At 46.7% G+C, this 14,645-nt stretch overlaps 1 protein-coding gene across 3 annotated transcripts in view; it reads left to right on the top strand.

Annotated features, from left to right (window-relative positions):
• Positions 1-14,645, top strand: part of klf12b (Kruppel like factor 12b) — a 32,722-nt gene that overhangs the window by 8,831 nt on the left and 9,246 nt on the right. For 2 of the 3 annotated variants that reach the window (XM_019255768.2, XM_019255767.2), the window contains exons 2-3: positions 4,915-4,997; positions 11,223-11,772. In XM_019255768.2, coding sequence (XP_019111313.1) covers positions 4,932-4,997; positions 11,223-11,772 — 616 coding nt within the window. In that variant the 5' untranslated portion in view covers positions 4,915-4,931. The remainder of the gene's footprint in view (positions 1-4,914; positions 4,998-11,222; positions 11,773-14,645) is intronic. The other variant, XM_019255769.2, reaches the window with a different exon arrangement.

Raw genomic sequence — 14,645 nt, 5'->3', positions numbered from 1 at the left:
GGAAAACAGTCGTTACGTATCCTCTCTGTGGCTCTGCAGGGAGTTTTGTCAGAGGACTTACCTGCGTTACACTTTGACAACATCACTTTAAAGCATATTTACCAAACAAGGCAAGTATTGGGTGCATTGTGGGAGATGTAGGATCCGGCGTGTGTTTGCAGTTTGACTCATACAAGTCAGCCTTTCAGCCTCAGCCTCGGCGGCTTTGATTTTGACAGACTTTGATCTGTCTTCTGTGCAGACGTTTAGGGAACTTAACAGCTCGTCTCAGGTTTCTGTCTTCGCTGAGAAAAGAAAACACTCCGTGAGAGCTTAAGTCAGCCATTTTTGGAGTTTTTCACTTCTCCTTTTTTTTTTTTTAGAAGTTTAAAGCTGCTTATTAAAAGTGTACATGTTGTAAGACGTTCACTTCACGCTATTCTATGTATGTTACACAATCTATGGCAACCCAAGGGGACTCGGAGCTGGGTAGCTTTTAGCAGCACTTGTTTATCTGGTGTTATGATTATGATTCCAGTTAGCGACTGACTTATTTATGTGGTTCAATAACAAAATAAATTACCAAAATGTCAGAGCAACAAAAAATCTAAATATTGCATGCTGAATAGAACTAAACATGTAGTTTATGCACTTTGCTTTTGCAGGGCAGGACCACAGACTGTATCAGAACCGTGACGTCAAACATCGGTTTGTGGAGTATCGTTTTAAAGCCTCTAGAGTTGCTGTATTTGTATGAGAGGGTGCAGCTGGTGACTGTAAGCGTGATCATAATCATCAGAATTTACCAAATGAACATGCAAACCAGTGATCGGGATAAATACCAAGGTCATAAATCACGTGAGAGCTGAGGTTATTTTCTCATAGAGCTCCATTTCTTTTTGCATCCAGTGGAGTCGCCCCCTGATGGACATTAGCAAAGACACACATTGGCTCACCGTACGTCCACGTCTCTCATACAGTCCATGGGGCAGCGCTGACGTCTGCGGGTTGAAGGTTCAAGTCTGTTGAACCTTCAACCACACCACGCTGTTAATCCGCCTGGGTGCAGTTACTCTTAAAGTAGTAGCTCTGCGGGGAACTATTCGAACGGACTCTCAAGACCAGAATGAGGCCAACAATGAGATGAGGTCATGAACAGTTTATCATGAAAATCAGCTGTGGCTATCGAGCAAGATGTTTTTCACCAAACATCTCAGACCCTTTATTTTCCAGTTCTCGTTACCGGTCTAACGAGCGTGGTCAGATCACCCGCTTCTCTGACTTGCTCAAAAGAGAGAGAGAGGAAGCGGAGGAGTGTGCTGGTGAGCTTGCAGTTGTAGGCTGGTTATCAGGCCAAACGTGTCACATCGGGGTGTCCAGGGGCACCGAAGAGGGGAAGTGAGTCGCGGCCAGAGGCGCACAACACCGAGCGAAAACACAGGAAACATCTAACATCACCTACAGCTCTGTCCTTTGTGTGTGTGTGTGTGTGTGTGTGTGTGCACGGCCATCATTTGTTTCCCATTTGCAACATTTTGAAATGTTTTTTTTCTTCGCTGCCTTCGTTCTCTCGTCTCTTTGGTAGCAGGACCGGGTGGGAGGGAGGGAGGGAGGAGGAGGAGGAGGAGGAGGAGGGGTCTGTTGGCATTCTTACACCGTGTGCTTTGCGCTCGACCGGGCCTTGGCTCCGGTCCATATCCCCTCTCTACCCTCTCTCTCTCTCTCTCGCTTCTCTGACTCCCTTCCTCCCAACCAAACACCCCCCTCTCTCCCTCAACCTCTTCAACTCCCCTTTGGTTGCTTCCCTAACCACTGCTCCTGCCAGCAACTCCTGCGCTCCTCGACAAGCCCTCCCTTACCCTCGCTCACTTCTTCCCTTGCTATCACCTTCCTTAACACTTCCTCGTGTATCTCCTCCTTCCCTTCCCTTCCCTCTCTCCCCTCCCTCCTACACCTCTTTTCCATCGCTCTTCCATCCCGGCCCTGTAGCAGCAGGTCCAGCCTCTGTGACACAGATGCACCCAGTTGCTCTGGGCGTTCGACATGGGAACAAAGCATTGGCGAGGCCGTCTGTTACAGTGTGTTTCAGGGTGTGTGTGTGAAAGTACTGTATGTGCACATGGGAAAGAGAACAGAGATGGTACACACACACACACACACACACACACACGAAATCTGGTTTGTTTAAGCTTAAATTTCGATGTGTTTCATTGCTGTTTGAACAAACACCCAGAGAGAGACAGACGGCGTTAGGCTGGATCTGTCTTCACACTCGCATGTGCTGAGAGAACTCACAGCACAGGTACGATAAAGCTAAAAGACATCTCGTAGATTAGATTCGTACATGTTTTTGGTTTGCGTGTGGACACGTGTGTCTTGAAGAAGAAGGTCTGAGGTCTGTCACCTAATAATTGATCCATGGGGGTCGGTTTATCCTGCTGCTGCTATCGCCACCCATCAGCACAGAGCGAGCCGATAGCCATCAGAGAACCTGCAGGTCCTGAGGTCACAGGCGAGCAGGCTGCGTGGTGGGAGTTTGACTCCATACTTGGAAATGCATTAGCAAAATAAGCACAAACAGAAAAAAAAAAAAAGGCAAAGAGGGCAGCAGACGGTGAAATATGTATATTTCAAGCATTTATGTCTGCGAGGACTGGCCTCAATCTTCACCTGCTCCCTTTACCTTTTTTTTTTTTTTTTTATTCTGGGGATTTTGGTGGGGACGGGAGGAGGGTGGGTCGGAGACGAGGGAGAGAGAGAAATGAGATGCCTCAACACTCCACTACCCTCCTCTCCTCTCTCCTCTCTCCATCCAACTCCCCCACACACCTGGGATGGCCATTTCATTTCAGAGTGCAGCAAATGGAAAGGTGATCTTAATCTACCCTGTTTCCCTCTAAACCCCCCCTCCCTCTCTCTCTCCATCTCCCACACACAGAGCCTCATACTGCTGATGGACAGCACACTGCCGGTTGCCTAAGCCTGCCACCAACAGACCAAATTTAGCGATAGAGAATGGCGGACACACATTTTGTTTTATTGCCTCCTGACAAATTCCCGCCGTGTCGTTATCTCGTGCGGCAGACGCGGGAACAAAAGCACGTCGACGCGACCTCTTCGATACGCGTCCGCTTTGTTAGCTCATTACTCAGCGTTAGGTCTCTCTCCCACAGTGCTGTGAGCTCTTTAATCATTACAGTAACAAGCAGAGGTATGCGATGGCTATTGATTTCCTATGAGTATCCTGCTTGCAGGCCAGTTCATTAAGCACAGTGATCACAAACCAGACTGGATTAACCCGACTCGGAAAGTTGAGAGATGTTTTTTGGCTGCGTGTCGCTGTGCAGAATTAAAACAGGAGAACAGATAAGTTTGGACGACGTGAACTTTTTTTTGAGTCCGGGGGAAATTCGAAGCGATTTTACGTGGAAAAGAAATCGATATTTTCTCCTCTGAACGTCGGTCATCTCGAGTAAAAAACAAACCTCACTCTCCTGCCTTGTCTCGGTGCACTCCTCCTTCTCTCCTCCTTCTCTTCTTCTTCCTCCTCTTTTTTCCTTCTCTTTAACACATGGCTTGAGGCTGGACCGAGGCTGCAACTCCTACCCCGCCCCAGCCGTTACCATGGCAACGCTATCTGGGCCTACCAAGACCTGAAGCCGAAGGACATCCTGGACAACAATACAATAGCACAAGCACAGCCAGGAGTACCTGAGGGACTTAGACCTGAGAGGCGAGATCTGGGGGGTTGCAGATTGAGAGAGAGAGAGAGAGTAAATCCTCCCCTCTTTCTTTCTCTACCTCCCTACCTCCCTCACACACACACACACATAAACACACATAAACACAGTCAGGATTAGCCTTTCGCTTGAGAATCTAAGAGCTAGTGGAACAATTTGTGGCACTAAATCATTTTTCCTCTCGCAATTTGTGGTGAAATCTGTAAAAAATAATGTCGATAACTTATCTGGAGTGGATTTTTTTGGTGTGTGACGGGCCACATGGGTATAACGTTGTGTTCAGCATCATCAAACCAGCTATATGTCATTCCTGACCAGCTGAGCAGCTTCTCTCTTTTGTTTTTTTTTGTGTGTGTCTCATGACGGCCGTGGTTTTGCTTTCAGAGGACGATTCTGGGCCACACATCTCCCCGCCGCTGGTGCCTGGCAGCGGAGAGTAATAGAGATGTTTAGAGTCTATTTGCCGTGCTTGCATTCCTCCATGTACTGCTGCTAAAATAATAAGAGGGAGGGTTACCTCAGGTCGGCCCCAGCTGAGGGATACGGAACATGCATTGTTGTCATTGGCTCCATCTGAGTATCCCTCTTAAAGCCACAGCGCGGAGCTGAGGAGCTGGGGCACTGCTGCCCACTTTAGCAGAGGCAGCGTGCACAAGGGGAGGGGGTGGATGTATGGACGCACCGAGAAGTGTGTGTGTGTGTGTGAGTGTCATGTGCACAAAATATTATCTTAAAGGGTCAAACATGATCTCCAAGCATCAATTATCGTCCTTACACGAGTGTTTAGAGAGTGAACATCGTCGGCTTGCTGTATATCAAAGCGAGTATTTGTGTTCCATTGAAGTGTTAAGAGGATTTTATTCAGCGTTATGAAGTGTTATTAGCCCTGCAGCAGCCCACCAGGCAATTGAAAATCTTTATTATGGCGAAGAGGGAGTCACGCTGTGCGCTGACTGGCTGAGTTTGCACAGTTTGTGTGCATCTTTTGTCTGTCAGCTTGTGACGGTTTTCCGAAAACATGAGTCCGTGTCTATTTTAAAAATGTGTTCGTCTCTCGGCAGGGTGCACACCAAACATTGTAAATGTCCATGTGTGAATAACTGAATGTGTGTGTGTGTGTGTGTGTGTGGGGGGGGAGAACCTACTTAGTCATGCTAAAACACCCGTCTTACACCTCCTCTGTATTCTTTCACAGGCGGCCTAAGAAACAGGATGTTAATGCTTGACGGAATGCCTGCAGTCCGAGTCAAAGCTGAGCCCCTGGAATCGGAACAAGGGGTAAGAGAGCAGTTGTTTTCCAGACCCCCCCTCCTCCTCCTTCTCCTCCTTCTCCTCCTTCTTCTTCACCCTCCCACCCTTCTTTTTTTTTTTCTCCCCCCCTCTGCTTTCCTCGGGCCCGATAATCACTCCCAGGCCTGAGCAAGTGAGTGAGAGACTCGAGTAAAGTGAGCGTAGGGGGCTAAGAGGAGTGGTCGGAGAGCATGGTAGTAAGCAGGAAGAGGAGAAGAAGAAGCAAAAGAAGAAGGAAGAGGAGGAGGAGGAGGAGGAGGAGGAGGAGAGCCACAGCAGCTGGGGCAGGAATGCATCGGGGTGTTTTTTTCGGGGGGCCAGTGTGCTTTGGCTGAGGGTGATTGTGCAGATGTAGATGGGATAGGATGGAGGAGGAGGAGGAGGGTCACATGGGAAACTCTAAATCTTATCTGTCTCTTGTCTGTCCCTGCCCCTTTACATCTCTCAATTTCCCCTCATCCTCCCCTAACACACACACACACACAAGTAATCACACTCCATTGCACACGTACGCAAACACAACACACCACTCTGAGCTCTTCAAACACTCTCATGCCTCGACTCTCTCTCTCGTGGCGTCGCCTCCGTCAGTCGATGTCGAGTTCGTCTCTCCAGGAATCGCATCTTTTCAAATCTTGCATTACCTTCAATCGGACTGCGTACGTTGACCATGTTTGGAATAATAAGAGTTACCTCATGCCATGGCCCACATTACAGTACCACTGCTCTCTCTGGTCCAACCAACATACCTCGAAATAAAGTGGTCTTGTTATGGAGAAGCTGTTGCTAGGTTACAGGGGCTTTTGTGTTGCTGCCACAGCTGTGTGTGTGTGTGTGTGTGCAGCGGGTGCAGGCCACTTAATATTTGTAATCATGACGAATTAGTGTGCGGTTATTATCGATTTCCGTTCATAACATATCGATAATATCTCGTCCCCTCTAATGTATCACCACAAGCACGATGAGCGAAGTAGTCTCTGTCGATACGAACCCAAGAGCATTAGTGATGGATGAGAAAAATACCAGCTGATCGAGTAACCTCAACTGTTTGGTGTGTGTGTGTGTGATAAGAAAGGAGTCTTCACATCAGAGAGGCAGCAGGTGGTTACTTTCTGGGTGTCCTGCTTTCAGCTGGAGCTCAAGGGCTCTTCTAGAGCCGTCGCTGCCTTGAAAACCCCGAGGCTTGAAGTCATTCTCCATACATGTAGTGATGTCAGTCACAGACAGGATGTGAGCACCGCAGCCCACACGGCTTTGAAGTGCACCGAGATCCAATCTCGCCCCTCCTCGGCAGACTGTGCTTCCCTTTCGACGGCAGTCACAGACAGACAGACAGACAGACAGTCAGTTTAGGCTGCTGCAGAAATGTGGTCTTCATTTGGGTGGCGGGGGGCCAAGGGCTTGCTGGAAATGGTCTGCCTCGTTAGACAATTCGCCCACAAGGGGCTGGAAAATCTGCCCCGCTAACCAGTATCCCCTAATAAAGACAATGGCATGTGGACAGAGGCAGGCAGAGGCAGGCGGGTCGAGCATATCTTTATACGTGTGTCAGCGCGTGTGCGAGTATGTGTAGGTTTGAGCGCGTGCGCATTGTTTGTATCTGTCATTACGAAAGCGGGGGGTGGTTCAAGTTTTCCATTCGAGCTGCTTTAGATGTGTCTGTGAGAACCTGAACCCAGGATGCAAATCACTTTCTGTTTTTCACTTGTGTGCAACATTAAAAACACTTTGTGTTTTTTTCTGACCTTTGCACACAGGTGTTCCCCTTTTTTGTGTGTGTCACGCAAAGGGGCTCGCAGGATTGGCCGATCTTATCAGGTCACATCAGTAACTGACTTTTACTCCAAAGTGTGATGATGATCATCACACATTTACATAAAAGCTCCCTCAGATGTCACTTTTGAAGGATGAATTTGTCCGACCACGTAATATGTTCTTTTCTTTTTTTGTGCTCATGAGAGAGACAGAGAGAGACAGATGTTTCTTAAACTAAACTACGATGGAGAATTGACATTGTTCTGGTGATTTGCGGGGCCCCTCTATGCTTCACTTCAGTCGCATTTTACAGTAGCAGACGGCCTCGCCGCTCCTGTTCCTGATTTACTTCTGTCAGATCGAATACGAGATGCTTCCTCGCGTTACTTCCCGAATGTTTTTGGCATCGTGGTTAAATTCTCCTTTTGCTAAAAAAGATCAACATGTTTGTGTCAGTTGCTGCTTGCAACCCCCTCACCTCACCCTCTCTGCTACTTCAGCAGTGATACGCATGAACAAAGTCAAAGCTTAGTTTGTCTGCTCAGGGCTACTGTACATGGCGGACTCTGTGGAAGAGGAGCCGCGGTGTCTGTAGATATAAAAGACTCAACACATAACAATTCTAACTTTCAGGTGATTATATACTAATGAAAACAGAGTTATGCATGTTATATTCCATTATGTTCTATAAATAGAGCCCCCAGTACAGTCAGATGAATAGGTTACACCTTGGGCTTTAATTACAAATTCAGTTTCATGAACAGGTGTGTGTATTTTTGCCACAATCATCAACATATCTAATTTGTTTTCTTTTATTTCACCAACCACTAAAAGTCAGTCCCACATTTACTCTTGTCCGGCGGCTTCTTGCTTCTTTTCTCTTCTCACCTTCCTCCGTCAACGTCCTCTTCAGTCTTTGCGCCTCTGTCCATTATGTCCATAGAGGCTGCTGAGCCCGGTTACATTGCCTGCTTGCCCAGCTCCGGTTCTGGCACGACACTGGCTCCACTCCTTGTGAGCACTCGCTCGGTGCTCCGAGCAGAGACACCATTCACCGGATTACACCTCAGTGTAGCATCAATGTGATTTAAAATCTGTTGGTTTATGGTACATCAAGTGATCAGAGCTTTAGTAGCCCACCAGACACACTGTTACTGAGAAAGATCATACTCAATGCATCTAATGACGTCAAAGCCTTCGGGCATACAGCTCCAGGCCGTCCGTGACAATCACATCCCGTATAGAAGACGCAAACACAGAGATATGACGTGCTGAAGCAGCTGGATGATAGCCTGAGGGTCTGTCAAGAAAGAGAGGACGAGAGGACGTTTGACATCACAAACATACATGCCATCAATTAAATATTACTTTTGAGATGCTTCTCAAGGTAGAGCTGCTGAGCAGAAAGTATAAATAGATAAATATTATGTATTATAGTCAGCAACACTTTGTTTTAAAAGGTCCAGCGTGTCAGATTTGGGTAAATATTGAATATAATATTTACAACAATGTTTTTGTTAGTGTATAATCACCTGATAAAATAATCATCGTTATGTTTTTATGACCTTAGAATGAGCCTTTTATATCTACAGATGTCGTTGAACACGTTTCTACAGTAGCCCACAGTGGACAAACTAAACCCTGTTTTTCTCAGCGTCTGTAGTTTCTTCTTCCACCCTAGGACGGATGAGGCAAGTCGATCAGCTACTACACTGCTAGAAACCATTAAATCTCACACACTGGTCCTTTTAAAGTTGCCCTATTTAGCATTTATACGCACTATAAATGGTTTACAACACACTATAATGCTGTGCTGAGCATATATAAGTATTTATTTGAGTATTTGTTAACAACTTAACTGCTCCCGTGGGCACACAGAAGCAGACACAGGAGAATATAATAACAAATGACAATATAGTAGTGAAATATAGTAGTGAAACACTGTAATAATACAGAATATGTATACATACTGTAGATCATGGGCGCATCATAGTACGGCTTGTTACATTAGATCCACAACCAGGGCACACATCTCAAAGTCAACTTTTCGTTTGGACATTTTCTGGGGGGCTTTAATGTCACCGTGCGTTCATCCGCCGTTGCAGTGCATTGTGGGATCTGTAGTATAAGAGGCCATTAATAACAGACGTATGTAATTATCTCTTGTCAACCAATAAACACTTAAAAAGTCCTAATAGTTGCATATAACTGCATTTTAAACCACGTATTAAAGGTGCAGTCTGTAAGATTTAGTGGCACCTGGTGGTGGGGTTGCTGATTGAAACCCCTCGCTTCACCCTCTCCTTTCTAGAGTGAAAGAGAAACTACTCTGGCCTTACTCATACCCACTAATATTATATGTCATATCTGTCATATTTTGTAATCTGACACACTGGACCTTTAAATGTTTGTTTACGTGAAGCATGACAGACTCTGATGAACTGAGAGGAAATCAGTCGCTATGCATTTTTCTATGAATATTATGAGAACAATTCATTCTTCCTCTGCAAAGTCACATGGTTGTATTATTTACGAGTCTCCACCCGTCAGAGTTACAACATTCACCGCACCCGACATGACTCCACGACTCAAAAATGAAGCTTGCATCAGCTGATTGGTATCTGCTGCTGCTGCTTCATTCATGCTTCATCATCACTGGCTCATTCATTAGCTGCCGACTGCTCAATATCCAATTATATTTTTACAGATAGCCATTACACCCTCACACCGATGGCCTCCTCCTCCTGTCGTGATATCTCGGGTTAGTTCTCCCCGTGGCGAGACCTCCCTCAAAGAGCAGAGAGTTTTTCACCAAATATAAATGTTTGCTATGAGTGGTCACTTCCCTGAGGGGAGCACCACTAGACTAGAAACACAACGAAAGAATTTTCACGGTGGAAGCATGAAGATTTCTTCATCGCAGCACAACAAAAATAATCTTTATGATTTCCACAAAGGCCGATGGTTGTCGTGTAAAAACCCACAAAAAAAAAAAAATGCTCGCTGGGTGGTGTGATGAATCAGAGCGTACTGTGCTGTGAACCTTGACCTGACATCACTGACCCTGAGCTGAACCCGCACCGGGGTCCGGAGGTCATCGCAGGGCATATTTCATGGGGTAGGGTTTGTTTTCCCAACTGAGGAGGAGTCACACACAGAGCGGGAGAGAGGGAAGCACGATTTGATTCATGGGGTCGTAACATTTCCTGTAGGACGAAAAACGAGTATACAAGTCTGGAGTAAAAATAGTAGTACTACTACATGGAATAAAACACACAAACACAACAACACACACACACACACACACACACACAGAGAGAGAGAGTCAGAAAAATTCGTTATTCACCACAGGCCCACTCTCAGCCAGCATTACATAAGAGGAAAGAAATGTGAGTCTCAAAAACAAAAAAAAAAAGTGAGGATGAAAATCCACCAAGATTTTTCATATCTGCTGCAGCTGTGACTCGGAGTTTGAGGTTTTCTCCCCTTTTTTTGGGGGGGGGGCTTTTAATGAGCTTTTCCTGTATGATTAGTAAAAAATCCTGGATGTGCTCGTATTCCCCTGATGGCCCAAACTGTGACTCAGCCCCTCTGAAAGGCTCCACTGTGAGGATCAACACCGCTCACCACGCACTCTAGCACTCCTCCCACATCGTACATAGTCAGTCTAGATCTGCTACATCACACGTAACAATTTCTATTTGACATTATAACAGAAGATCTGATATCAAAGATCCAACGTATGGGAGAGTCCGGAGAGAAACAAAATAGCTAGTAGCAGGGTGAGTGTTGTCTTTCAACTGTGTATGTTCTTCATTATCTTTTCCAAGTAAACAGGTTCCTGAAACTTGTGCAGACAGATGGAGCGGTTGTGTTACAGTCTGCTTGGTGTTAAGTGAAAGATGTGTTGAGGGATACACTGAGCCACCAGCGTTGGCCTTAGGAGGCCCATCGCTGAGAGACAGAGAGAGAGAGAGAGAGAGAGACGGTCAGGAAATTGAGCCCATATGATGTTTTTCCACCGTCACAAAGGAGATTTAGGAGAGATACAAGGAGGAGTGGGGGGAGAGCCAAGAGAGCTGCGATTCAGTGGGAGTGATGGGAAACAGGAGGAAAAAAGAGTGAGAGAGAGCATCCCACACCGAGAGAAAAGAAAAGTATACGACAGAGTGTGAGAGACGCTATCTTTACTCCTCTGCGCTTCGTCTGCGTATGACATCATGCAAACCGAGGGGACCACACGGGAATCAACATATTCTGACATATCTCTGTCATGCACAGTGTTTCTGATCCTGAAGCTAAATACTTGCACAGAAACAATCATCCTGAATTCATTACCATATCAATTTCTGGCCTTAAATAGATTTTTTTTTTTTGAAGACAGATTGTTTCAATTTCTTCCGTCTTGTGTGAGTCTAGTCCCGTTTTCTAACCTCAGTTCTTCTTCTCCTCCCGCAGTCACCCAAAGTGCGCCCTTATTCTGCGATGGAAGGCGTCCCCTTCTTCCTCAGCAGAGTTAAAGCCGAACCTCCGGAAGATCTGCTCGCTCACGACCTGCACTTCCACACGCAGACCGAGCCCGTCGACCTGTCCATCAACAAACCCCGGCCCTCGTCCTCATCCACCACCCCTACCACCGCCTCCTCATCTTCCCCTCTCAGATCCGCGTTCTCCCCGTCTTCTTTATCGTCGTCATCCTCCTCCTCCTCCTCCTCCTCTCCATCGGTTATCACCTCTGCCTCGTCGGTGCTCACGCCGGGCCCTCTGGTAGCCCCCGGCACCGGGGTTAGAGGTCAGCCGTATTTGCACATCCTGCACTCTGTGCCGCCACCTTCATCCAGCCCTCTGAGCCTGCAGGCAGCAGGGAAGCTCGCCAGCCATGTTCACCGCATCCCAGTTGTGGTACAGTCACTGCCCCTCATGTACACCACTGCCGTTCGATCACCCTCCAGCCTCAACAACGCCATCATGCTACCTCTGCTGGACGAGGTCAAATCCCAGGGCAAAGGTGAGACCACGATGTCCGAGCTTACTCCATATTCATGTGGCTGACTTGACTTTTGGTATTTCTGTTAAACCTCCTGTTTGTGGTGATGCATTATGATGCTACTCCCTCACGATTATAATAGTTTGCATAGCGACATAAGCTGTCTGATGCATCTAAAACTTTGGTAGACACACACACACACAGGTTCTTCCACCTCCCAGCTCCCGGCGGCGTGGATCATCAGCGGTGGAACCTGAGGTGGGCCGAATGATGCCTGGGTGCTCTAATAAGTCATCTGTAACAGCACCTACCTGTCAATCAAAGAGGCCACACTGTTAATTATGCAAAACTTAGCTATAGAGACCAAAAGTGTTTTTTGTACCAGGCTGTAAACATGTTTATTTCTGAGGTGAAGTTGGACATTTGGACATGGGGACTTATGGAGACTGACTTACTTCTGGAGCCAGCCTCAAGTGGACGTTAGAGGAGTTGCAGTTTTTGGCCACGAAGGTTGCTGCTTGGGTATATTCTTGCTTAAAAGTTCCTAAAATAATAAAAACACCTCAAAACTTTGATTGGAAACTGATTCTGACATGGTCCATGAGACTAATCATGTCTGTTTCTAGCTCAGGAAACAGGCGACTTCTGTAGTGACATCAGGCGATGAAGAATCAGCTGCATTTTCTTTGTGGTATGCCTGTTTACAGGAGTTTATTTATTTGTCTGCCTAGATACCCGACAGTCTTTAGTCAAAGAAGCTGCAGACACAACACTGTGAAAGCTGACAATGTGTGTACGTTCTTTCAGAGACGGCCCCTCAGGCGATAATGTTCCACCTTCAGAGCGAGGATGAGCTTCACAGGTTGAAACGCTCTCCCGTCTTTAACTGACAGAGATTTCACTCGGCTGTCTTGAATAGCCTCTGGTGCAAGAGGTAACCAGGGCGGCTCCTGTTGTTACCTTTCTTTCTAGCGAGAAGCAAATATCTGGGGCAGTTTGTGTGTTAGACTTCACTGGCCTGGCCTAAGACTGTGTTGTTGGTTTTCTCTCTGGGTGTGGTTTTACTGCCAACCACTGGACATGAGCCTACACTAGGTGTTTCTGTCCAACTCCTTACACAGGTCCAACTGTTGGCTATAAAAGAGGTCGCTTCTTGTCACTCCCTGCAGGTTGGACGTACGCGCTTACTGTAACTCACACCCGTGCATGTTCTGTATGTCTGAGCAAACAAACGGAGATATGTAATTAGAGCATGTGCTCAGACAGACACGCTCGGCCCGGCTTGGGTGGAGTGGTCCCCTTAGAGATGGGCGTCGTTGGATGTCTGCTCCTGGGGAGAGGACAGGAAAAACAAGACTTGCATAAGAGGGTGTGGATGGATGGAAGATGGGTGGCACTTACATAAACACACACACACACACACACACATCAGCTCTAGCCCGGTCCTGAAAGCACCAAACACAAAGGAAATGTTTAATTTTGGGTGTGGTGAGTACCGTCACTTTTTAATGAGGCGGCAACCAGTAAGCAAACAGGAACATTTAAGCGATCTGTTGCACTTAATGAGAAGATTTACATACAGATTCTCACAGACGAAGTCGAATAGTCAAACAGCTACGAGATCGTAGTCTGCGGACATCAGAGGAGTCGCTAACGAGAGTCATTTCCTCCCGTGTGAAGTTTAACGTTTACCTTGTTTGACTGGATGCAAACCTAACAGCCATGTGCAATGATGCAAGGCTCAGTCATACTGAAGCTTTCAACAGAGATACAAACACACACACACACACACTTCCACTCACCCTTGTGCACACACACACACACACACACACACACAGGTTGGCCATCCTCTTTAAGAGAGGGCGGGTACCCTTCCTTTCACTGCTGTCTCCCTGTCTCCGGCAGGAGGTTGCCATGGAAACAGGGCTTGACTGGAAACAACAGGAGAGAGAAAAGAAAGAAAATCCGGTGCTCTGCCCACCTCTCCACCACTCCTCCTTTGTGTCCCTCGCTCAAAATACCCCCTTTCCAACACACGATGCATTTCAAACTAATTACAGGTTTTCCATAGGGGTAGGCGAAGCTGGTGACCACTCTGCGAGTCTGTGTCAACAGTTAGAAACCTTTAAAAGCAAAAAAAAAAAAAAAAAAAGCTCCAACAGACTTACAGTATTATTTCTGCAACACCCCCACCCTCGCTCTCCTCCACCATCTACTCCTCCCCCCCCCCCCCGAGTAATAACACCATGTCTGCTCCCAACTCTAGACCCTTATTATGGGCCATTATGGCCACAGTCTCGGCTGAGAGGGCAGAGGGGGTGAAGTCCTGATCGCTTATAAAAGCTCGGTGCTTACGGTAAAGGGGGGGATGTTAGAGAACTCGGTGGAAAATGATCACAATGTAGCTGTGATGATCTCTTCTTTTATATATATATTTTTTAATTACTACACAACTTAATCAGCGTTTAATTGACTGCAACTTTTCTTTGACAAGTCTCTGGCAGGTTTTTTTTATTTTTTTATTTCTTTCTTGTTACATTCATCTCTTGAGTTACCCAGGATGTACGCAGCCCCGTGTCCATGGAGACAGAGATGACAGAATGGCTGCAGGCTCTGGCAGTGTATCCAATGAGTCGTTCAGGGGAGAAGTTGTCACAACTTGCAGGAAAACGATGTAACTTTGTCAAGCGGCTCAAGAGACGGAGAGCTTGTTCCTTTTTTTCGCTCGAGAGGGGTCGGGGTTAATAGCACGCTGTCCGGTCAACGTGTTCGACATGTGTTTTTTTTTTTTTTTTTTTTTTCCTGGTTGCCGTGCAAAAATAAATAAAAAAGAGGATTCAAAGACAAAGCTGGCTTAATGATTGTCAGGATGTTCAGTAAACACAGGGTGGATG

This window comes from Larimichthys crocea, chromosome XVIII, assembly GCF_000972845.2.
Source record: "Larimichthys crocea isolate SSNF chromosome XVIII, L_crocea_2.0, whole genome shotgun sequence".
NCBI classification, from domain to species: Eukaryota; Metazoa; Chordata; class Actinopteri; family Sciaenidae; genus Larimichthys; species Larimichthys crocea.
This window is presented reverse-complemented; position numbering and strand designations above follow the sequence as displayed.